We start from the raw sequence: 26,520 nt of genomic DNA, 5'->3' as shown, positions 1-26,520 counted from the left end.
CATAATTTTATTCAATAAACATTGCATTGACAGTAGCAATAAATATTTAATAGACTAACAGGCATCATAGTCTATACCCTCCCTCTGATTTATTCTCCGTCTGTGTGTGTGTGTGGCAAATAATAATATAATACTATTTAATAATACTGTTTTAGAACTGTTCCCCTCTATAAATAAGATAATAAAAATCATCAGAAAACACAGCAAGAACAGAAACATTAAAGAATAAATAAATGAAACATAGAATATAATAAAAAATGACTTGAAGTGAAGGAAAGTGAATCTAGTACATCATGTGTGGAGGAATTCGAAAGCATAAATCAGCTGAATCAGTCTTATCGCTGCACACTCACTCACCATATTTCAGTCAGAAGGGTTATTAAAACTGGGCAATTCACATCAGCACCAATCAGACTCAGGCATTCAGCTCTATCTATCTTGAAGCGCCTAGCCTAGTTTTTCTTTGTGGACTGAGCAGTTTTGAGCCCAGAGCAATTAAACAAACCCACTAGCTCTGTCAGCGAATGCAATGAATGCAGTGAATGAATAAGAAAAAAAAACAGCACTGAGGAGATTTTTTTTTTTTACCTTCAGGCCTCCATTCACTGCATCGTTTGCTTCTTCTTCTTTACCCCTCTTGTCAAGAAATGACTGAAAGAGTGATTAACTGCTGAAATCCGTCCACTGGCCTCCCCTCGCGCACATTCAGGGACACACACACGCACACAAAACTTCAAATTCATCATTCAGGTTTTATGTGAGAGGGGGTTGAATGTGACGGGGTGCTATTTGGAGAGCCCAATTTCCATGACAACAGGTCTGAGGATTAGGGTGAAAAACTGTCATGCCAGAGCAATTGTCAGAGCACCTTGAATCAGAGGAGCACTTAAGAGTGAAGGGAAGGAGGAGAGGACGGGGGTGGAGATGGGAGAATTTGGGTCGGCTGGAAGGATCAAGGGAAGAACGAGGGAATGGGTAATGATCCTGGCAAATATCGCTTCACCCCCACATCTTCTCTCACTGTAAGTCACTATGGAAAACAGGTAAAGCCCTATAATGCCGATGTAAATGTATGCAGCGGTATGGTATAAACAAAGTGAAGAAAGATAAACAGCAGTCAGCGAAAACAGAAGAGGGAAGATGGGCAGGAAGAGGGGGAAAGGGTAGAGGAGAAAATTGTAAAATGTGAAGCAACTCTTTGTCGGTTAAGAACCCTAAAATAAAGAGCAAATGACATTAACCTCACACTGGTGTGCACTGTTCACTGGCCTCTGTGTCTTCGGTTTCAGTGCAATTTAATAATGCTGCTGGCTCATTTCCTGTGTCTTGATTGTTTTCGGTGTTAAAATGTTTTTTAGATATGACCAGAAATGTTTGGACGGTGACACAACTTTCATAATCTACCCTCCGTGTGACACCAAAAGAAGATTTCAAAAAGAAAAGAAAACAATCACACCGGTCCCTTTTCTCTTTTAAATTTAATTGGAAAATGATTTAAAAGCTGTTTCACGGCTACATGTTTTTTTATTCTTTCAACACGTGAGTGGTTAGGAAGGGCTGCCAGGAAAAAGACTCTTTTCCTTAAGAAGAACTGCACAGCTTCAGGTTTGCAAAGTTGCGTCTAAACAAGCTGCCTTTGCACAAACGAGACCTCAGTGGAGATTTTTTTGCCATAATGCACCACATTTGGCAAAAACCAAACAGCATATCAGCACCTCCTACCAGCTGTGAAGTACAGTGGTGGAGTGGTGATGATGTGGGCTTGTTTTGCAGCCTGATAACCTCAGAACAACAAACTCCTCTGAATACCAAGGTATTCCAGAGTGAGTGAGGACATATGTCTAACAGCTAAAGCTGAAATTGGGTCATCCAACAGGACAATGATCCCATGCACAGCAGCACCGATTGAACCACTGTTTTGAACTGTGCTTTGAACTGTGCATTAAAAGAATTCCTGCAAACCTCAATGAACTGAAGCAAGGCTATGAAGAAGAGTGGGCCAAAATTCTTTCACAACAATGTGCGAGGCCAATAAAGCCGTACAAAATACCAGTCTTTGCTGCTAAAAGTAGTTCTATAAGCAACTCAGTCATGAGGTGTTTTAATTTTTTCAAGATTGCATAGAGAAAGTCATCTTTTTCACATGTTCAATTCAATTCAATTTTATTTATATACCACCAAATCAAAGTCGCCTCAAGGCGCTTCATAGATACAGAGAAAAACCCAACACTCATATGACCCCCTATGAGCAAGCACTTTGGCGACAGTGGGAAGGAAAAACTCCCTTTTAACAGGAAGAAACCTCCGGCAGAACCAGGCTCAGGGAGGGGCGGGGCCATCTGCTGCGACCGGTTGGGGTGAGAGAAGGAAGACAGGATAAAAGACATGCTGTGGAAGAGAGACAGAGGTTAATAACAGATATGATTCAATGCAGAGAGGTCTGTTAATACATAGTGAGTGAGAAAGGTGACTGGAAAGGAAAAACTCAATGCATCATGGGAATCCCCCGGCAGCCTACGTCTATTGCAGCATAACTAAGGGAGGATTCAGGGTCACCTGGTCCAGCCCTAACTATATGCTTTAGCAAAAAGGAAAGTTTTAAGCCTAATCTTGAAAGTAGAGATAGTGTCTGTCTCCTGAATCCAAACTGGAAGCTGGTTCCACAGAAGAGGGGCATGAAAACTGAAGGCTCTGCCTCCCATTCTACTTTTAAATACTCTAGGAACAACAAGTAGGCCTGCAGAGCGAGAGCAAAGTGCTCTAATAGGGTGATATGGTACTACAAGGTCATTAAGATAAGATGGAGCCTGATTATTTAAGACCTTGTATGTGAGGAGCAGGATTTTGAATTCAATTCTGGATTAAACAGGAAGCCAATGAAGGGAAGCCAAAACAGGAGAAATATGCTCTCTCTTTCTAGTCCCTGTCAGAAAGAGAGAGCATATTGTGCAATGTTTGTGCAATATAAATACTATGAGCACTCTAGACAGAGTTACAGTGAATTGTTGTGCTAATCCAGCAGTCCTCAACCCCCGGGGCAACCCCACGAGTCATTTGGTACCGGGCTCAAGTACGAATTTATGTTTTTCAGGGTTTTTATCAGTTTTTATCATTATCTTTTTAATTGTTTTTATCGTAAACTTGGTTAGCCTGGGTCTTTTCCTGTGTGATATGAATGAATCTTCTTTTTTAGGTATCGGTACTGATTTTATTTTGTTGTATTTATCCGCAGCATCTTACAGGCCGGTCCGTGAAAATATTGTCGGTGGCGCGAAAAAGGTTGGGGACCGCTGACATGGCCGAATACTAACAAGTGGACAAATCGCAGTATCATGCAGTCTACCCACAACATGCAGCTTTTTTTGTGTGTTACAGAATAGGGTACACTACACTACACTGCTACACTGTAGACCTAATGCCGTGCATTAAATCATCAAGCTCGAGGGCTCAAAAACCAATCTATTAGAGGAATAGCAGGAGCATTCGGAGCGCATGAACAGTTTTGCTATGGCACTTTATTGCGCATGCTGACAATGACCCGAAACATCTTGGCAAAGCGACCCACAGCGACTGAGTCAGTCCCCTGAAGTCAATCCAGTATCGAGTCGCATTTCGTGAGCCACTGAAAAAACGTAAAAGCAGAAAGACCCACAAGCAAACAACAGAAGACAGCTCCGGTAACAGCCTAGGAAAGCATTACAAAGGAGTAAACCCTTTTTTTTTAAACAATTTTCATGGCTTCAGGCAGACAAAGTATAAAAAAAAATTAACATTTCATTTTGTTCATGGTAATTTTGTCTGCTCCCTTGAAAATAAGTGACTGTGCATGAAAACGGCAGTAATTGTGAGGAGTCTGCGCTTTGATTGCATCCTGATTGCTCTTTGATTTTAGTTCTAATGTAAGAAGAAGAAAATAAGACTATTAACATGCATAGCCAGAATTATGAAAATTGTGCAATGATCCAACAATAAAAGAGGGATAAAATGAATAAAAATGGCAAAGATTGTTTTTCAGTTGGGGAAAAAAATCAAAAGCACTACATCCACACATTTATTCTCATCACACTACATTATAAGTGACATAAATCTGCGTATTAGTTTATGAATTTCATGTGATACAGTTGCTGGCTTCCCTCTTTAGCAGATGAATGTGAAGACAGTGTGATTTGGCTTTAATTATCTTTTTATTTTCCACTTTCATGACTAAAATATCCAGATTAATATGGTGTATTTACATGTGAGCATGAGTCTTCGTGCAACATGTACCGTTGCCACATGTGTGCTGAAAGGAATGATTCCAGGTGGGTGGGAGATGGAAGAAAAACATGTTTCTTGCCTCAAACACGAACACGACCATGAAGAATTCTCAGCTGCAAAAAGTAATTTTAGGGATGCTTCGTGAACCTGGAGGAGACTGGAGGCAGGTTATAGAAACACCTTGACATTCAAAATTTGTTTCCTTTGCTTCGCCTAATCTTGCGACGACAGAAGGATCGCCTCCTACTTTCATAGCCGCTTTTCAAAGCTGAGCCAGAGAGCAGAATCGCTTTGTGTGAGCACGTTGCATGCGGTTTTCTCCAGGGCAAATTGTCAGTCACTCCTCATAAAGTGTATAACTAGTTTTATACGTGTGTTAATTTTATTTTTACATTTGCAAAAACACTTCTCTTACCTTTGACGTGGTTCTTTCATGACACCGAACCTGCAGATTAAGAAGATGTGAAGTGTGTCATTCACACCGGGGTCTTCTGAGATGATCAGTTTTGTTTGCCACCAGGCTGTAGCTGCTCTTCAATTAGCTGTATTTGAGCAGATTTTGAAGATAGCAAGCGGGTTATGTTCATCTTAAAACATTTGTGTTTTTCTTTTAAGTGTATCCAACCTGTAGACACTTTTTCATAGGAAATATTTCTATGTCAGTACATCCTGTAACTTCCACCTTAGACTTAACGTTAGACAGTGACTTAAAATGCACATCTATCACTGAAACAGTGACTAAGGGAAACTTCTTGCTCCCTTGAGTAGTGCGTTGACATTTTTGAATACAGTGCATCGGTTCATTGCTCCGGGAAAAGAAAACAGGAAACAATCATTCATTTGTGTAAAATAGGAGAATTTAAGACGAAGACTGTTGCATGTTTGCAATATGCATGCGTACAACATGAATCATCAAATTATGGCCATCAGAGGAACAAGATTCATGATCGTGTTAACACTATGGATGCATCCATCTAAACGGACAATGACCTGATGAAACACAGAGAGCAGCGACATCGCCGCCATGATGCACTCAGCTCCAGTATCAACCTTTAGCTCGCACACGAGAGAGAGCAGGCAAACACTGATGGGAAATTAAACAAGGCCTTGTGCCATCAGATTAACAAGTTGTGCTTTTAATTAAAAAGAAACCCACTTTACACTTAGTGGCTCATCTCACATTTGCTAATAAATCTCATAAGTGTCCTTTTTTATTTTTTTAATCTCCTTTCTAACTTAGTAATCACCAAGTCTTGCATTGATCAACAAATGCATTGATCAGCAGTGCAGTCAATAATGTAATGTGTGACCCTTAAAAAGTAAATGCAGAAAGCAAATCCATTAGTTTTAATGTATTTGCACGTCACACTAGCACAGCTGGGCCTGTCTATGCTGCTGCTGCTGCTGCTTCCCGTTCTGAGTGTGTAAAACAGAGTTAAGAGCAACAACAGAGTGGATTGTTCCAGAGTCACATGACCCATCAGGAGATTAAAAGGGAAGATGCGGTGCTGTTACTGTTACTGTACAGAGCTATACTGTACATACTGTCCCTCTGCAGAGATGAGATGGAAGTGTTTCCGGACATCTCAACATTACACGCGAGACACAAAGAAGATCAGCGTGCATTTGTTGCCTACATCAACAACAGAGAGGACGGTGTGCTCTGATTGTTGTCATTTCACCACATGCAACAGATTTCTATTACAAATCGTGCATCTATAAACTTCTGTGGTGAATTTTTGCAGATCCCGTGACGTAACCTACGTATGCGGCTGATGTAGTTGGCGAAAGTTATTGGTGTATCCATGCATTACATGTTAATTACTGTGTGGTCATGTCCCCGTGTTTTATATATGGTCACAGCCAATAGAAAGAAAATAAAACGCTGGCACTTTTTTCCTTTGTTTTTCGTGGATACATATTTTTGTTTTTTGACTATTCCAATATTTCCCCTCCAAGGAATATCTTGGTCCTTATATTGGGAGGACGATTGTTATTCTGTCACAGATACGTAAGGAGGATTTGGTGACACTGAACAGGCCCAATGTGTAGTTACATTTCTAGGCAGGTGTACGTTGTAGGTTACGTCAGTTTCAGTGGGTTTTGCGGTTACAACATAGCTATGATGTAGATTTCCTACTGAAGTATAAACCCCTAGTTTGTCACTTCCAACACAAATCTTAGCATCTTTAGCTCAGTTGTCTATACTTATGCACCCATTTAATGTAATTGTACTCACTAACATGTTGAAAACCTCGTCCTTTACTCTTACTGGTCTCACTTACTGGTGAAGTACCAACCATTCTCTTTCTGACTTTCATTACTATTCTTTCCAGGCTCTCCTAAACCTGTTTCCTACTCACTCTACCGATCATTAAAACAAACATTATAATCCACAGAGATTCTTGGCTGACTTCAACCTGTCTATCACCCTGGCAAACAGAGAGGGCTTACAGGCAACCCCCCGTGTAATCCCCCCTCCACCTTGAACCCATCTGTCACTCCTACTGCACACCTCACCACTGTCTCACTGCCTTCGTCCATATCCTGCAGCGCTCTTATCTGCTTCTCTGTCAGCTGAATTCTTTTCTGTGATACTGCGCCTCGTCTCTCTGCACTCTGTCATGTGCTCTCTCTAAGCCCACAACAACAGACCAACTCCTTCTGGCCTTTTCTATCCTCCTGTAGAGTTCTCCCATTAGTGCTATTTTTTCACCTTGGACAGATTACCAGTCTTTTGCAGGGCTAACACACAGAGACACACAACCACTCACACTCACATTCGCTTCTATGGGCAATTTAGATGAATCAATTAACCTATCCCCACAAACTGCATGTCTTTGGACGGTGGGAGGAAGCCGGAGTACCCCGAGGGAACCCACGCAAACACGGGGAGAACATGCAAACTCCACACAGAAAGACCCCGGCCTGATGGTGGAATTGAACTCAGGATCTTCTTGCTGTGCGGCAACAGTGCTAACCACTGTGCAAATGTGCTGCAAAAGGAAAACTTTTCTACTTTAAATGTTTGAAACCCAGTGGGCAGGAGGTCAGAAGATCAGCAATATATCTTGAAGCTGTATCAAAAGTAAGCAATACAATTTTAAAGTCAGCTCCACAATAATCTGGGATCTATAGTGAAGTGACTTTAAAACCACTCAGATGTTTTCTCTCCTGCTGGACTTGCTTATGAGTTTCTACATCTGAGGCTTAGTGAGGCTTTGCTGCATAATGCACAAGAGCACTCCAGTGATGTAACAAAGATTAAATGAATGTATGAATTGCTATTTTTAAATTGTAGCAAGTACATTATTTTTTTACAACAGATTTTTGAACCACTTTTTTCTTCAGGGGAAATATGATTGGACAAAAAGTTAAAGGTCCAGGCTGAGGTGTTTTTCAAAGATAGGGGACCCCAATGGGAGAAATGTGATAGGGAAATAGCCCTTGTTAGCTTAGAAGTCAAAACTTTGATATAATGGTTATGTTAGAAGTAATGTGGTAATAATACACTTAAAGCGAATAGAACTGAGAAAGATGACCTGATAAGAATAACGTCATCTAACTCACGTCATCAGCCCTGGAGATGTTTATGTTCAGTCAAAGATGAGTCATCCATGTTGAACTCACTCAGGAGTTTTCCTCCAGAGAGCATCACTCCTGTTCATGTGGTACATTAGGAACACTAACTTATTGATGAGGCTCCAGTCACAGGATCATCAGGAGCTCCCTGTATTCAGCAGACAGCCTGTTTCCCCGCCATCTTTTCACAGCGCTGACACAATGCCCTTTGAAATGAGCTCCTGCCATTGGAAACAGACGTCATGAATCTGTTCCAGTACAGCCCAGAGGACGACAAGCAAGTTGTTAAAATAAAAACAATAACGGGAAAGAAAAGGCTGTAAAAACAGCTTTTATCATTACCAGCCTCTGGTAGCAGATCAGCTAAAGCTCTCCATCCATCATCCCATTAGAGGTGGGGGAGTGTCCCCTGATTTTCAAGAACAAATTAGATTGCTGCTTGATATGTAATGGATAATTGCATTTAGCAGCGATTTTAATGGTATCAGTTACATGCTGAAGAAGCAGGTGGAGAGCTGCAGAATTCACTGCTCCAGCCTTTTTAGTATTTTACCAACCAAAGTACACATTAAGTCCATTATGCACAAGAAGGAGAGAAAGTGACAAACAAAGGTTTAAACACTGGTTTAATCAGCCAACATTAAACCTAATTTAAACATGGGAAAATAATATTGTTTGTCCACTTAGAGTCAAGCACACTATCTGTATCGGCAGCACTGATCCTTACCTTTTAAGTCACGTGTCTCCGATTTGCATAAAAATTTTTACAGTCCTGCATTGGGACTGGGATCGTACTCAAATCTCACAGGAGCAGTCGGTTTCAAGCACGAGTGGGCGGCTAAAAATAGACAAAGTGTACCACGAGCCGTTTTATTAAGTTGTGATTTTCAACAAGTTTGAATGTATTTCTTTGAAATGTGGCTCAGGGTTTTCTTCTGTTTTAAAGCTGCTATTATTTACAATATTATGACATTTCCATGTTTGTTTGCACACGTATTTGCACTTTTGATTGATTGTCAGCCTCAGTGTATTTGCGATTCAAAGCTGCGGCACACTACTACTCTTGCAAGGCTGAAACGACCTTGTAATTTCCCAAAATTAGAATATTCCTGAAACTCCAGAATTTTGTTCTAAGCTGATATTTTTGTTTTAGTGATGAACAAAACTTGATGAAAAAATTGCATTTGCTTCATTTTTTGATTTAAAATTTCATGGTAAAATATTTTCCATATTTTGCAGTATTGTGAAATTGAACTGTATACTATTCAGACATACTCACTGGTTGTCTTTTGCCATATGAGGGCTGAAATGTGGGCCTTTTTTTAACCATCCAATACTCATTTTTTCTATATATATGTGTCCCAAATTACAGATCACGATTCATGTTGATAATGAGAAAAATCAGTGAAAATTTCAGGCTTTATGTTTAAAAGTGCTCAAGTTACTCAAGTTCACACCTGAAACTTGGTCGATGGATGAGTTTTCTAAAGAATATATGTTGAAAGCTTGCTAAATTTCACAGCACTCAGTATATATGTTCAAACTTTGGATCATAAATTGCAGCAGAAAATATTCTAAAGATTTGCTGACTCGAGATGGAATGACTCTAGAGTCTTTTAATCGCAGCAGCTGTTTCTGAGGAGGTCTGGGATTTGTGCCCTTTGACCTCTGTATAGCCACCACTGTCATAACTCTTAAAGCCTTCAGGTTATGTAAAGCTCTGGAAAGAGTGCTGAAGGCAGCACTTGGTAGCACTTACAAAGACATTAGTAGTCCATGGTGACCTACTGGTAACATAAACTGTGCTCTGAGATTGCTCATGCTTTTGTCTTCTGTTGAAAACATCTGAGCTCGTTTGTTTCGGACTAAACTAGAGAACAACTGTCTCCCACATTTGATAATGGCCCTCTCCTCCTCAAAGAAAGCTGAATTTCCATTAGCCCTTTTCGAAAACATTCCCATCCAGGTAGTTATGCACCACTTTAGCTTATCCAGAGACCATATACAGTCAGAGCTAACCACAGTTACAAAAACACACACACAGTAAGCAGCTCTGGCTTTGTGCTCCACACACGGCCAAGAAGGATACCAAATGAACTTGCTTTCCCACTGAGATTAGTGCAAATGCTCAAAGAATTAAAGCTTACCATCTCTAAGCTCCAAGCACGCACACACACATATACCAGAACAGCAATTCCAATAATGCTTGTCAAGTAACAATAGGACTGGATTGGCTCCAAAACAGTACTCATGCAAATAAAAGAGCAGCTTGACTTGTCCTTAGTGGTACTTCTGAGAAAAAGCAGGAGATTGGTATATTAATGATTCCCTCAAAACGCCCAGTGATATATTTCTTTCTTTCTGATATATGATATATTTTATGACCTGAAAGACTTACAGAGGGAATACCGTCATCCTGAGTTAACGTTAATGTAAGAATGCTATTCTTTTGCAAGTCAGTCCCAGTTTCTTCTGAGGGCAAATGGCTGTAGGTGCTTTATGTAAATTCCTTCCACAATTATGCTTCCATACTCACACGTTTACACACATGTGCTCTACATGTCAGGTAGCATTTTGTTGCTCTTACTGTAAATGGCATCCCACGCGACCCTGCCGTGCATTTGAGCGCACGTCTTTATATTCTCAGGAAATATTCTGACGAAATCCTTCAGAATTATGATTACCTCCCTCTCATGTCTTTCGTGCCCTCGAGGAAGACAATCTAGTTTCAACAAAACAAAATCAAATCTGTGAAGTCCCACTGTGAGATTATATCGCCTGAGTCTACAAGAAAATACCTGCAGTAGTTCAGTGGAAGTCTGTCTTGTGCAATCAAGGATGCATGATCGATATGCTGTTCTAATAATATAAACAAGCAGATTTCACAGTTCCTGATTACTTGTTTTTCTTTAATGCAAAGCATAACATGCTGAAGCATGCTTTTGATTTGTACACTGAAATCTTTCAATGTAATAATTGCGGTGGCTGAGGGTTTTTGAAATATAGTTGTTTAAGAAAGAAGAAGAAGAAGAAGAAGTAGAGTGCAAAAATGGCTTCCCTGGCTTAATCCAAAGGGAATATAATCCAATAAGTATATAATAGGTATAGAAGGTGGATTATACAACCTTATATGATTATTCTGTGCACATTTTTCTTCTTCAGTTTTCGTCCTGATTCATTCTTTCACCCAATAAGGCTGTGCCCTTTTTGATGATATCATTGTTTTGGGCAACCATTTTTCTCCTCCTGACATGACATGCAGCTGTTAGTCATCCAAATCACACCTGTTGGCAGACGTTAATTATTGCACGACAGACCACTCTCTGCTCAAGATAGAACATGCCTGAAACATCTTGCCCAGGAGGTGCCTAGGAAGCAAGCCTAATCAAATGCCTGAAACACTTTAGTTGGCTCCTTTGGATGCGGAGGAGTCAACGGGTCTATTTCGAGTCCTACCTGGATGACTGAACATCTCACCCTATCTCTAAGGCTGAACCCAGGAACCCTTCAGAGAAAGCTCAAGATGTCATTCTTTCGATCATTACCCAGAGTTCATAGCCATCGATAAGGGTATGGACGTAGATAGACCAATAAAACGAGGAAAAAGTTAAAAACTTCATGACGGACCAGTACAACATCTGCATCGCTGTAGATCAGGGGTGCCCAATCCCAGTCCTTGAGAGCTAGATGCATCCCTACTCCAACACAGCTGAATCAAATGGTTTGATTACCTCTTCAGCATGCCATCAAGTTTGGCAAAGGCCTGATAACAAGCCATTCATTTGATTCAGGTGTGTCGGAACAAGGATGCATCTAAAAGCTGTAGGACGGTAGCTCTCGAGGACTGGGATTGGGAACCTCTGCTGTAGATACTGCAGCAATCTATCTGTCAATCTTCACCTTTTATTTTTTGGTTACAAATTAAATGTGTTTATATCGTACATTTAATTTTTAGCTTATATACTTACTTCACTACGTAGATGAAGTGGTTCAGCTAGCTATAATTGAAGAAAGACTGTGGCTGAGCTTGTGGCTAGGGAGCCCCCTAGTGGATGTTACATAAAAAAAATTACATTACAATAAAAAAGGCAGAATCCCTTGGATTCTCTGTCAGACCCACCTATTGCTCATCACATCTAAATTCACATCTGAAAACACTTCAGACTTCACTAGTGCATGATACCACAGGGCTACATCCATCTTTTATTTACAGTCTACAAGCCTTTATGCTCTGCTGACTTTAGCTTTATATTTAGTGCACAGACATCATACAAATATAAATATCCTCATCTGAGTCTAGGCAAACTGATACTTCCGTAAATATATGTATGCAGCCATATTTTGAAGAGTATAATATAAATGGGCTAAACATTGATAGGGGTGTGGAACTAAAACAGGTATAATTTAAGCTGTTTCCAAAAATAATGTGATTTGTCCCAGTGCCTTTTTTCAGATAATTAAAAACCTTAGTTATGAAAATAGCTTCTGTCAACAGCTTCCATCTGACCCCCTTCCGCCAAAACTGCTAGGATGTAGAGGATTTTCTAATTTCATGCTCTTGTTCCCATCTTAGGGAATTTAACTAAAACCTCTCAAGGAAGCAAACAACTTAGCAGAACCGACTTAACGTTCATTTAACCTCAGTTGCTCAGTGAATAAAACTAAGACGGAAGTGAAATTCAAAACTGGGCAAAAACGAGCGAAAAGAGCAACTAGTGTGCACGAAAAGTGCTAAAAACCACCGGGCAAACTTTGCCTGATCCCCAGGAGTAAATCAAAAAGACACAGCGGATTAGTATGTTGGTGCAAAGCTCCTATTGACCTAGAAGTGTGTGCGTTCATCACAACAAAATTGGGAAGCAAATTCATGTGTGCATTTTGTGCACATGTGTGTGTGTGTGTGTGTGCTCTTTGTGTAAGACTGATTAAGCTCCAATCATATCAGTGCACCTAATCCCTTTACACAGACCCTCATAGTTCAGACTGACTGCTCAACATCCATCCCAGTCAAGCTCCTCACAGTGAAGTCCCTGCAACAGGATGCACAACATATACATTTAGGATAAAAATAGAGCTTTGAGCAAGGGCAGGCAAGTGGGATGTTGACAGGAGGTATAAAGAGTGACTGGAAAAAAAAACCCTGGAAGATGGTGCAGGTGCGTGGGATATGAAAAGTTTAGCCAAAAAAGAAAAAGGCAAGATGGAGAACTGCCAGTGCCTTCAAGAAGCCACCGCCCAATGGGTGACATTAAGCCCTAATCAGCTGCTGACACGCAAACACACACATAGATATACGCACAGAAAGACAGAGTGTGTTTTCACATCAGGACCGGCTACATATTTATCCCCAAATGGTTTTGCCAGGTGCAGTGGGTTGGCAGAAGTTAAGTTTATTTTATTTTTTTCCTTTTTTCCACCAAAAAACACACATACCTCTTATCTCCCTTAAACAGATGTGCATGTTCCAGTTTCTTCATGACAAACTCATATACCCTGGCAGTGACATGTTTCACTGGGAGCATTTGTGTGTGCCTGAGAGAGAGTGACGGGGAGCGAGAGAGAGACGGCGAGTATGACTGTGCACGATTGCAGCAGCTCTCATTTCACGACAGAGCTCTCACCAAAGCCTTTTATGCAGACCCCTTTACAAAGCCCCTTCATCCACGCATACACACACATTCATCAAAAACCTTGTATTCCATTTTCCAAGACTGCAGCTCCCTTCACATCTTGATTGCACCTTCACAGCTCGGACCGTCTGGCTCTCTCACATATAAACAGCCACAAAGTCCAAGAAAGCACTTGAATCAAGCAAACCAGCAATCAGGAACACATTTCCATGCCCTTTATTCTGTCCCTGCACTTTGCCTCTCATTGATCTTTTTCTGTATTCATCTACAAATGATGAATAGAAATAAACACAGAAGCGGGGCAGAACAAGATGCAAATGGGGTTTTTGAATTAACATTTCGAAAAAAGTTATGGGGATTTTTTTATTCTTTAATATAAACTTAGCTCAACAGGTAAGGAAATTTGTATTTGGTTGTGTATTTCATTTCTGTAACAATGCTTCTTTGATATAAATCTTTTACCATTGGAAAGCCTGTTTATGTCCTCTTAAGTGGTACTGCATTTGTAAGAAAAATACAATTGTGGGTTGAGCTGCATAGTTGCATATGTAAGATGCCTGTGAAAAACTTGCCAAATCTTCTCTGTCAATGCCAAACAGGTTATTCTGATACTGACTCTTGTTTTGAGCTTCTGGTACCCCTGGAGCTAACAATCAAGTGCCTGACTGGTACCTGATTAACAGTACCTGCTACAAGCATGCCATATTTGACTGATCTGGATAGGGCTTGTGCACAGAGAAACTTCAAGCATTTGTTCTGCAAAACCAAGTTGTAGCGTCGTTTGGAGTGAGCCATAGTACATCTCCAAATTGAAGGCCAGTTTCCATACAACAGAGGATGTCAGAGGCAGACCGCAAAGTGGTTGTTCTGAGAAGATAATACCACAATGTATTTAAGGAGTAATAACAATCAGTTGGGTAGATGAAACATTGAAATTGCTGCTTACTAAGATTAAAGAAATTTAACACAACAACTGAAAATAATAACGTCTCAGCAACTTAATAAAAATCTGTTTGTCTTGAATTTAAAAAAAAAAAAACAACTCTCTACCATCTATTACAGATGTTTAATTCAAATAATATTAAAATGTAGATGAAATTCTCTAAAAATGAATTATCAGTTTTATATACCTGCAAAATTCCCCACATATGTCAGTTTTATTCAGCATTAATAAATTAGCAGAGTAAACTAGAAATTGTTTCAAAGTAAGTTTAGTTAACTCCCAGTGTAACATTATTGGTGCTGTGTCTCTATTATGTTATTTATGCCCTTTTGTATTGAAGCTGTTCTGGATTCAGGTTACAGGCCTACTGTTAGCTAGCTAACGTTAGCATGCTAACCGACTAACTCTCAGGTCTAGGTTAGCTATTTTGTTGATAAGAAGCAGAGCCTGTGCATGTTGTATCGCAAAAGTTTGTTGGTTTTCTCTTTTCTATATACTTTTATTAACCTGTCTACTTGACATAACAGACCGTCCAGCAGAAGCTATTTTGAGAGAAGTTGGAACTTAAACTCAGCAAGGTAATGTTAGCTAAACTTTGCAAGGTATAAATTGCTAATCCTAGCTAAAATTAATATAACAGCTTTCTAATCTAAGAATAATCTAATTTACATGTGTTTAGTTTTTAAATACTAATAAATTAATGTTTCTTGCCACCTATTATTTGTGTCAAAATCATTTAATTAAAGACATGACCACAGGCAGTATGGACTGCTTGGCTTATTAAAGCTGCACAAAAAGAGATGTGTTTGTGTCACTGTAGTGTGATGTTAAATTCACACCACTAAGTAATGCCTGAAATATTTTTTAGGTCAGTGAATAACCAACCCAAAACCCCTGTGGCAAAAGGATTCATTTTTTTAGCTACTGGGTTGAATCTGATTACATTTATTTGTCTTTGAACAGAGTCTAGTTAGAGGTGATGCAAGATCAAGGTGTGAAGGTGAAAGATATTTGATCTGGGTGGTGGGAAGCACAGAATTTGGCTTAGAAGAGGAGAACTGAGTCAGAGGTAGATGAAAAGGGCACACAATCAAACAATGCACATATTTACACAATGTGCCCTTTATATTGAAGACAACAATAGAGCAGGGCCTGGGGATACAGGATTAAAAGACCCGGGATGATAAAGAGTGCTCGGAGCTCAGCCTTTGAGGGATTATTTCTGTCAATGGTTTTGCCCTGATAAGTCCACTCCAAGCTCTCTAGTAATGGCTCTAAATCTGTTGTATTTGCTTCTGTTTTTAGCCTTGAGTCAGGCCTATGACTTGCCTTTACTATTTCAGGTTTTTAAGTGTGTTTTACATAGACATGATCTATCCTATGTCTCAGAGTAATTTCATTTTGTAACATATCAGTCAAATAGTGTGCTAATTTGCACATCCCAGTCAAAGCTTAATTACTATAACAATCAGTCCCATACCAAAGGATATTCTGTTTACAATGAATTGAAAAAATGATCAAATCTTCATATTTGACAAACAGCAATTAATTCAGCAATTTAATCAGTTATTTGCTTAAAATGAAATTCACGTCACAGTCCCTTATGTGTAAACTACACAACAAAATGCCATCAGCTGCACTCAACAAGCTGTGGAAATTAAACAACCAGCTGAGTAGCTGTGTGTCAGTAAAGGGAGACAACGATGCTGCAGATATATATTCCATAATGACGGGTTTCTGATGGAGTAACTGTTTATAGAAAGATTAGGGGGTTTCCCTCTTTAACCCTTTGGGCACATCCTGTGTGATGGATGACTGATTGCTTCCTTTTGACAGCCACACAGATGGCCCTTCTTACAAAATATATATGTTCAGACTGTTCAGTCATCTACCCCTCTGAAATCTACAGGAAATATTGCAAGGATATGTTTGGGGGTTTTCCCCGAATGCGGATGCAAAAGGAAAAAATGAGGTACTGATATTTTTCAAATGTGTTGTAGTCCCTTTTTTAAGTGGGTTTTATTTTCTCAAGCATGGAATTGTGCTTATGTGCATAGTCACCCTCACAAAGACCCATTTCCCAGCTGTCAATTACTACATTTCATATTATAATGGGGGGGCTTTTTTGCGTTTTGGATTGCTGGTTATGCAAAACAGATAATTTAAAGGTTCTAAAATATTAAACATGTTGCCGGTATCATATCTTTAAAACAGCAGTGATAAAATTGATCAGTATTTGGAGCATTCGACACATTAGCGTTGCTTACTTTAGTCTTCTTTATATGCTCCATTTTGTCCATTTTGGTTTTACATATTTTCATTTATGATTTATTCCAGCATAGTAACATGATTCTGATTAAGTGAACATTTGAGAGCAGCAGAGCTGGCTGTGTTATCATTTCAGATTATATTCTTATGTTTTCAGTGTTCAACTACTTCTTTTCCCACCATCCTCCTCAGATCTAAAGGAAAGCCCTGAGTTATGTAAGAATGGACTGATTTATAACCTAGTTTCTCGCTACATATTTTCATATGCAGCACAACTCATTTATTCTGCTTATTTTGTTCTGTTCTAGTTTCCCTACTGATGATTAGGACTGCAGATAATGTACTTATTTAATGAATCTTGTTAATTCCTAAGGGTGATTGTCATTACAGGGGAAGAGACCTTACATTTTTCTTTTGTTGTCTTTGTGTACTTTATGTGTTCCTTCAGCATTGTGTTTGTGGTTTGCAGGCTATCATGGAGAGCAGAAAGAGGGCAGCAGCTTCTTCCAACTCTCCAAGTTTGGTTTTCTGGTCCTCGTCGTTCCCACGGCAACCAGCCAGGGTCCTAATTGTGGAGGCGCTGCCGCCCCGATGGTCAGAGACCCGCACAGTTCTTTGCGATGCTCTCGACAACTTCTTGTCTCTGGCCTCTAGTCTGGATGGGCCCTGTAGGATACCTCTACTGAGCCTGTATGCCGTCAGCAGGCAGCGGGAATGTCTATTGCCACTTGTGGTAAGATGGATAAAAGTGTAATATTCCTGAAAGCAGTGCAAAACACATTATTTCTCTCCTATAATTGCTTTTTCTTTCATACATAAATATCAGCCCTTTTCCTGCTTTGCATTCTGTCATCCACATTATCTCCCATTTTTATCCATTTTTCATTCCCTGTCACTTTTGTTATTTTAGCAAGTTCGTGGTAACTTCGCCAGGCTGCATTCCTGTGTTGAAGAGCTGAGGTCTATTCCAAGTGAAGGTTGTATCAGAGGAGCAGCCGCGGGAGCTGATCTGCTGCGACAGGCAGTGCTGGACAGTCTGCAGCAGTTTAAACAGTACATCAGACACACCAGCGCTGGCAGTCAGGCCGGCAGCAACATCTCTGTGGAGGTGAGAAGCGACACTTCACAGCAAGAAATGAATTTCTATGTAAAACTGCACATTTGTACAAGTCACAGGGACTGGGTAGCGAGCTCCTCTCAGAGACCACTCTTACCATTGACTTAGGAATCAGCCCCACAGTACAAAGCAGAGAGCAACTATCCTGATCATCTTCCAAAGAAACACACATGTGTGAAAGCTCTGTCTTTATAGTGAAAGAAGACACAAACACCGTACACACTTCTGTAACTTTTAGTGAATCATTTAACTTTGGTTTTCATTTACAGTTGGCAAACAGCTTTTAGAAAGGGTGTCACACACAGCCTGTTTAACTTTGCTGATGGTTAGTGGAGTAATAAACACATATAAAGCCTCTAACTATCTGCACAAAGAGGTTAACAGGCTCTTTCAGTTACTATTTTCAAAAAATTGCTTAGTAGGTTTGTAAGTGCTGATCGATTATACTGAACACACACTGCTAGAGAGCCAGTTAGATCTGTGGTATAAGAGTACCCTGGTAACTGTTACAGTAAATACAAAGCATTAAACCATAATCATGTTTCTTGTACTCAAATTCCACTTTGTAGCACAGAAATCTGAGTCTAAATAGTTCTAAATGGCAACAGAAGTGGAGATGCTGGGGATTGAACCCAGGACCTCATACATGCGAAGCATGCGCTCTACCACTGAGCTACATCCCCTATGAGGCACAGGGAGCATGTTGATCATAAAAGCTTTATGAGATTCATCAGCGCTTTCTAAGTAGGAGAACACATTGAGAAATTTCCATCGAAACCGAAGCATTACCTGCGGCAGGTAAATTACTTCTTTCCATCCCCTGAACTGTCAATTAGATCTGTGAGGAGAATAATAGGCACAGTTTTTCATGTTTTTTCATTTACATATTTTTCTTTCTCTGCAGTTGTTGTCACTGGATTTCTTTTTTTTTAAACTTTATCTTCATTTTCATTATCAAGGATAATCTTTTCAGCTGCAGACCAGCTCACGCTAAATAGATCCCCTTTGGATATTCAAGATAGAGGTTCCACTCATACCTATTAAATGAGCTGTCCTCAGGTCCAATTCAGTGTATTAAGCAGCTGCAAAAAACAGACTGAACAAGGCAATCTCATTAGCATGTCTCTGTTAACAACCCTCTGCTAATGGCTCTTCATGTTTTATATGAAACAGTGCACTTAAAATAAGCCTGTCCACATATGAAATGGAGCAAAAGAGCTACTATTTATCTGCTTGTGAACCATCTCTGTAGAAAGAGGACATCGCAAAAAGCTTTAGTAGTTTCAGTGTTTCCCCATTTGAAGGGGAAATCGGATCAGGTACTTAACGCCAGTGTACGAAATAGTGAAGCCAGTTTCCTTAGTGAGCTTCGTGCAGTCAGTTTCAAAAAGTAAATCCTCTTGTATCCTGTTGTATTGACTCATTATTGAACAGTTAAGTGTAACATTACAAGTTTCACTAAAAGCTCATATCTGCTGCTGAAGTTCATAGATCCGTTCAATTCTATTAATGTTGTGTAATGTTTTTTGCTAATGGTATGCAAAAACATGCAGGCTCATAACGCACCGCAGAAAACATTTTTGGTGTCACCAAGTGATAGTTTATGGCATGTGTTCACTCTCACTTTAACAAATTAGATGCTTTCAGCTCACTGAAAACATCTAATTTGTTAAATGTACGGGTCAGGCCGGCAGTCAGCCAGTAAGAACTGTGGTAGCTGCTGAACATTGTGTCCTCTGGACACCAGGCTGTAGGTTGTTGACGAGATTTTGTAAATTCCAGCCAGCTTTTTATGAGGCACTGGACAGATGATTGCACTAAGACCCACTGCTTCCAAGGGTAGGAGATATGAATAACGCTGTTAGGAGACAGTGAAGGAAAAAACAGAAGCATGGCCCTTTGCATGTGTGTCTGTGTGTGCCTTGCTAGCCCACCAATACAATGCATGTTTTCATTCAGATACATGACGCTTAATGCATGCATGTGTTCTCCTTGAGCAGCAGTTTCCATCCACTTTTTCTAAACAGCCGGAAGCCGAGAGCAGCTCTCATCAATAACCGAAATACAATCATCATTTCCTGCTACTGTTAATGTGATTCAGTAGAATGCTAAATGTCAGCCTAGCATTATTTTATCTTTTTTCCCCCATTAGGCATGTAAATGACACAGAAAACTAATTTCATCTCTTCCCATGATCACATTTTTCTGCTTATTTTAAGTTGCTGTCTTTAGTCCAAATGTTCAGCCGAAATCTTCATTATTAAAAAGATAACGGATGAGTAAAAACATTTTAAAACGTATTACCAGTAGTTTTGTTCATTTACAGATAATGAGAGCTCAGTTAGAGAAAAAAAATAAATTAAAGGGATAGCTCGCTCCCAAATCGAGTTGACATGTTTTCCCTCTTGGGCTGTGATGCTGTTTATCTGTTTAGATTGTTTTGTTGTGTTTTCCAGTTTTATCTGCTGTAGAATACCGCCTTCCCTTGAATATAACAGGACCTGAAGGCATCTGCTTTGGTGCTCAAATACATTTGAAAATCTCAGCAGTAATGTCTCTCTCTAGAAATCTTGAGTAACCCAGTTACTCACAAAGACCCTCAAACCTTGTTCCATACAGAACCCAACATTACAGGTCATTCAGAGGGGAAGCCATTAATCTTCACATCATCTTCAAATGAAAAGCCATTAATAAACTCAGATGAGTGACTAGCTCAGGATTTCTGCAAAGAGACAGTTTTTAAAATATTTTTTGTCAAGGTGCAGTATTGTGCAAAAATGTTGAACTGCCCTCACTTCTTTGTGTTTTTGTAAAACAAATGCGAGGTAGTTTACTGAAACATGCAAATAGAGATACAGAAATGCAACTCTAACAACTTGAAAGTCAGTGTGTGATGTGACCATCTTTGTTCTATAACACAGTGTGAACTGTCTCAGACAAGTGTTATTGCAGTTTCTTGAAGTAGTCTTCAGGAATACTTTTCCAAGGTTTTTAAAGGACATTCAAAAGTCTTCTTTTAATGTTGGCTGACTTTTGTTCTGTTCTTTCCGGCACTACCTCAATAATGTTGAGGTTCAGGCTCTGTGTATGCTAATCCATCACTGATAGTAGTCCATAGTAGTAGTTTTATGTTTTTCCATCAAGGTATGTTTTTACCTATAATGTAGGCACTATTCTATCATTATCCTTCTTCTGAAATATTGACGATAGTTTGAACCAAACATGTGGATTTATCAGCTGTTGCTTCTGATTTTCAAACCAGTTTATGTGTAATTTAGCATATCTAAGTCTTTTCTAGTTGTTTCCCTTCCTTAAATTGGGATTGGCTTCTTGACAGCCACTCTTCCACTGAAATTAGTTCGTATGAGGCTTCAGTGAATTGTAGATCGAATAACACAAGGACCAGCTGTATCTCTTAGGTCGTTTATCAGGTTCAGCTCTTGCGTTAGTTGCCTTTATATGCTTGAATGAGTGTTAAGAGGCTTAACACATAACAAAAACTTAGAGATACAGTACATACAGTCATACACCTTTAGAGTGTCTTTAAATGTAGAGTTGAGTATGCATGTACCACTTTCCTTTTGGGCTGACATTGTTTTGTATCTAGTGGTTGTGACATCACATGTTCATTTTAGTAACTGTAATTTACTGCATGTCATGTCCCCAAACTCCCAACAGACACAGCACTGTCAGACATAAAGAATGCTTTGTTGTGGTGTTGCTGTGTCCTGTGACTCTGATATAATCCTTCATAAAACCAGCTGGAACACTTCAAATACAGAAAGGTTTTGGAAAAGAGTTGTGGCAAAGAACATCAATGTGGCTTGCTAATGAAAAGTGATAGTGTTTGTGTAGTGTGGTTGTGGAAGAGCAGCGAATGGGTTACATCATCGCAAGACATCACAGATTAATTGCAGCACACTTGAGTTGAAGTAGTGTGAATGGCATGGATGTCATTCTCATCAGTCGGCGCATAAAACAAGTAGTGGCCAGAATATTGTGCAGTGTGGTTTAAAGAAGCATTAAGAGGGCACCTCTCAGTTCTTTTTGAGCCTGATGACTTTTTTGCACTGTGTTGCATTGAGGTCAGCTTGCCCCTTGACATTGGAAACCTAATGAAATGTCTATGTCTGTGCTCCTGGGAGCAATATTTGTGCTGCTTCCCCAGGTTACTCTGGTGACCAGCCAGCCAGGCCGTAGCATTGTTCATCAGCTGGAGATGGGGCTCAAAGATGCTGACCTGGTTTCACTGAAGCGACTCCTGGTAGTGCAGATCTACAGTACAGGAGACTGGGGCCAAGACACTCTCTCACCTGAGGCCGCCGCACCCTCAGAGACTGAAGGTAGGAAATACAAATACACACACAAAACACAAGACTGGAACATGCACACACACTCAGACCCACACAAATTGAGACTGTAGGGTCATTAAAGAGGAGACAGGCTGTCAGCTGTTACTGCAGGCTAACCAGGAGTGCATGTAACTCAGTTTAAAACAACAAGCAAAAAGCATTAACAAACACTCAGTCCTCATGAAGTCTGTTATCTATTTCCAAAGCAGACTTGACTCCTCCGCACTTTCCACATATCTCCCCCCCCCCCCCCCCCCCCCCCCCCCGTGCTTTCTTAATCATGCTCTGCGAAGCTGTGTAGCACTGACCCATTTATAACACCCTATTTTTACTATTTTTTTACTGTTTTCAGCATATCTGCGCGCCACACTCATCACATATGTCACGGTTTGTATAACTTGGCTACAATCCAAACATTTGCCAGTCCTCTCTTAGAGAGCCTGATTTCATAATCACATGTCATGTTTTTTAATTACACGAAGGTTCAAGTGATGTGGTTTGGTTTGAGTAAGTAGAGGGTGCAATGAGGGCTGCGTAGGAATAAAGGGGTGAAAAGGGAGAAGAACAGAAAGTGAGAAAGAAACATCCAAGTGGGAGCAAATAATGAGGACTGAGGCGTTTCATATAAAACTATTTGTGCATCGTCTGTTTATTCCTTGATCATAAATAGTTATTTGTATCTGTGGAGAAAATGACTTAGCAGACTTTAAGATTGGGTTGTTTTTTTCTCAGAAGTGTGTGTGTGTGTGTGTGTGTGTGTGTGTGTGTGTGTGTGTGTGTGTGTGTGTGTGTGTGTGTGTGTGTATGAGAGAGCGATGCTGGAAACATTATACTAATGATGTTTCAGAGGAGACAAACTGTATTATGCAAAATCCACTCTCATTGTTCTTGAACATAATTAAGTGTCCCCACTGTGTCTAGAGGCCCAGAAGTCATGAGAAAGTTTCTTTGCTTTCTCCATAGATCAGAATATGTGTCTCTGAATGAGCCATTCAGATTTTGAGCGGCTTTTAACGTTAAAAGGGGATAACCACAGCTCCTGACTGCCAAAGAGAGCTCTTAAATCATAAATAAACAGATGCAGTTCGCCATTGTTATTTTCTTGCTGGAGTAGTGTTCTGTTAACTTTGTTGAACATACAGCCTGCAGGTCTGAACTAACCCATCAAAGAGTAGAGTCTGGCCCTCTGGATGGATTTGCAGAGTGTGAAGATTGGAGAAGGAAGGTGTAATTTTGGACTTTCAACTGTAATTTGCACCAGAAAGCATGTTCCAAGGTGTTAAGAATGGATAGCATAGAAAACATCATGTTGCCAATCATCTGTCTGAATCATAATCAGTTTTATAGCCTTAAATTACCTATAATACCACAAGATAAAAAACTTGCACGGTATGTACCACCGACAGTTAGAGGAAGTGGCTGACATCCAGAAATCCTACCAGTGGCTGGACAAAGCTGGACTGAAAGACAGTACAGGCACTAATCATGCCAGCACAGGAACAAGCTCTGAGCACAAGATCCATAGAAGCTGGGGTCTACCACACCTGGCAAGACCCCAGGTGCAGGCTGTGTAAAGATGCCCCTGAGACAATCCAGCACATAACAACAGGGTGCAAGATGCTAGCAGGCAGGGCATACATGGATCGCCATAACCAAGTGTTCAGCATAGTATACAGAAACATCTCCCGAGGTCAAAATGGGAGACGCCCCCTAGGGTGGTTGAGAATAATTGAGCTAAGATCATGTGAGACTTCAAGATACAGACGGACAAAATGGGGATGGCTAACCAACCGGACATAGCGGTGTTAGGCAAACAGAAGAAGACAGCCATAGTGATAGATGTAGCCATACTGAATGACAGCAACATCATGAAGAAGGAACACAAGAAGCTCGTGAAGTACCAAGGGCTCGGAGAAGAGCTTGAGAAGATGTGGAGGGTGAAGGTAACAGTGGTCCCAGTGGGAAGCGGAGCACTAGGACTCCCAGAGATCTCTGTTCAGAAGAGCGCAGTCCTAAGAACAGCTGAGATACTGCACAGGATCCTCAAGCTAGAGGATAGAGAGAAATTCAACCTTCATATTTTTAACATTTTCAGAGTTCCTCATGGTATACAGGGCTGAAACAAAATTCTGTACTTCCTATTTTATTCTTACTTTCAATTTCATACATTAAATTTGTACTTGATAATTGCTTCTAATTGCTGATAATGGACGCTCTGCGGTCCTAGTTTTATTGGATTTATCCTCGGCCTTCGATATGGTAGATCACAACATCTTATTAGCGAGGCTTGAGCATACTGTAGGCATTAAAGGTGTTGCCCTTGATTGGTTTAAATCATACCTCTCCAATAGGTTCTTCTCTGTCGACCTGGGCACTTGCTCTTCCTCCGCTGCACCTGTCTGCTGTGGTGTGCCTCAAGGATCTGTGTTAGGCCCTATTCTTTTCTCACTGTATATGCTCCCTCTAAGTGCAATCTTTGAGAAATACCGCACCGCTTTCCACGGCTATGCTGACGATATACAGATCTACTTTGAACTAAATGATGATCTTGCTTTGTCCTTCCATTGTTTCCAAGAGTGCATGCGCGAGGTCAAAGAATGGCTCCTAGCAAACTCTCTTATCCTAAATGATAAGAAAACTGAAATCGTGGTATTTGGCAGCAACGTTCCTCGTGGCCAACTTCGTGAAGCCTTTGGTTCCCTTACCAGCTCCCTTTCTGACACTGTTAGCAATCTGGGCGTGTTGCTTGACAGCTCGTTCAAACTCGATAAACAAGTGTCAGCTGTAGTCAGATCTAGTTTCTACCAACTCCGTCTCATCTCTAAGGCTAGGCAGTATGTTCTGCATAAGGACCTGGAAAAGCTCATCCACGCCTTTGTGACCTCAAGGCTGGATTACTGCAACTCACTTTATTTTGGTCTTCCTTCTGCCCTCCTTCATAGACTGCAGACAGTCCAAAATGCTGCGGCACGCATTCTGACCAGAACTGGGAAGTTTGCCTGTATCACTCCTGTTCTAGCTGACCTGCATTGGCTACTCATAAAATACCGCATCCAATTTAAAATACTGCTGCTTACGTTTAAAATGACCAACAACACAGCACCGAGCCACCTCAAGGAACTCCTTAAATCGTATGTTCCTGCCAGAGCATTAAGATCATCTACTCAGTTACTCTTGGTGCAGCCTAGATCTCGGCTGAAGTCTAGAGGTGACCGGGCGTTTGCCCTGGCTGCACCAGAGTTGTGGAATAACCTTCCGATTGTGATCCGGACGTCCGATTCTATCCAATCTTTTAAATCACGGTTAAAAACCTATTTGTTTAATCTCGCCTGTCCTGCTTGTTAATGCTCGCACCTGACTCTTAGACTTACTCTATTTTTTCTTATACATATTTTTTATGGCTTGTGCTTTTATTATGTTTTTATTTTGATATGCATTTTATATTACCCCTGTGTATTAGTGGCATTGACCTGTGAGTATATTTGATACTTTGCTAAGGCCTTATAATACTCGTGTTACTTCTCTGTCTCTTATGTTAAGCACTTTGGTATACCGCTGGTTTTTAAATGTGCTCTATAAATAAAGATTGTTGTTGTTGTTGTTGATGATATTCAAAACTAGGATATATCCCATGATATTGATGGAAGTTGGATATAGAAAAAAATCTTGTTTACCAAAAACAAGATTTTGACTTATACATGTTATACTAGCATTTGAAATGTAACTTCTTGTAAACGTGTACAGTGTTATACATACCCTTTAACTCATTCGAGACAGTTGTATCAGTTATGCAATGCTGCCTGCAAAACTGCTCTTATACCTGATCCCCTGCTACAGCTTTTATATAATATCTAAGGAAAAACGTTGTTGCTTTGTTCCATTAGTCCTCGTGAGGCCTTTGCTCCCCATGGAGTCAATGTTAGCGTGAAGCGGCCTTTAAAAAAACAGAGGTACTTAGTCCTTGCACAGGCAGTCAGGTGAAAGAGAGGATAGTGTGTTACATGTGCGTTTTTTAGAACTAAAAGTATTTAGAATAAAATATTGAGGAACCACAAAATAAGTGTCCCTGAATCAGTGCCTCAAGTACACATTTTTTTGTGTTTTTGTGTTATTGTATTTGTAGATCAATATGCGGGGGCACTCATTCCGATCTCTCCCCTGTATCTAATCAAACAGCAATGCCATTCAACATAGAGATGTTTGGAAAGAGCCTTGGAGATGTGGTTTTGTAGTTACTGCAGTCTGATGATTGACTTTGATGAGGATGCCACTGGGAATACATCACTGTGTTCCTCCGCAGTGTTGTTGAAGTGTTTATAGCACAGAGTGTTTGAAACATGACAGTCACTCTAACTTGATGATACTACGGCT

The 26,520-nt window shown here is 40.2% G+C and overlaps 1 protein-coding gene and 1 non-coding gene across 4 annotated transcripts in view; one reads left to right on the top strand and one right to left on the bottom strand.

Moving 5' to 3' along the window:
* Window positions 1–14,704: 14,704 nt before the first annotated feature.
* The window catches only part of LOC146580482 (meiosis 1 arrest protein-like), a 55,350-nt gene continuing 43,534 nt past the window's right edge, over window positions 14,705–26,520 (top strand). For 2 of the 3 annotated variants that reach the window (XM_085267254.1, XM_085267253.1), the window contains exons 1-4: window positions 14,754–14,990; window positions 17,150–17,413; window positions 17,591–17,788; window positions 21,966–22,140. In XM_085267254.1, the coding sequence (XP_085123380.1) occupies window positions 17,156–17,413; window positions 17,591–17,788; window positions 21,966–22,140 (631 nt within the window). In that variant the 5' untranslated portion in view covers window positions 14,754–14,990; window positions 17,150–17,155. Of the gene's footprint in view, window positions 14,991–17,149; window positions 17,414–17,590; window positions 17,789–21,965; window positions 22,141–26,520 lie in introns of all 3 variants that reach the window. The other variant, XM_085267252.1, reaches the window with a different exon arrangement.
* Window positions 18,409–18,480, bottom strand: trnaa-cgc (transfer RNA alanine (anticodon CGC)). The gene has a single exon. It is a non-coding gene; the product is annotated as a tRNA-Ala (tRNA).

The sequence above is a fragment of the Mchenga conophoros genome, linkage group LG3 (assembly GCF_057382185.1).
Source record: "Mchenga conophoros isolate Kocher_MC1m ecotype Shallow Benthic linkage group LG3, M_conophoros_male_GT1.1, whole genome shotgun sequence".
In the NCBI taxonomy this organism is placed as follows: domain Eukaryota; kingdom Metazoa; phylum Chordata; class Actinopteri; order Cichliformes; family Cichlidae; genus Mchenga; species Mchenga conophoros.
Note: the sequence above shows the minus strand (reverse complement) of the source record. Positions and strands in the feature narration are given on the sequence as shown.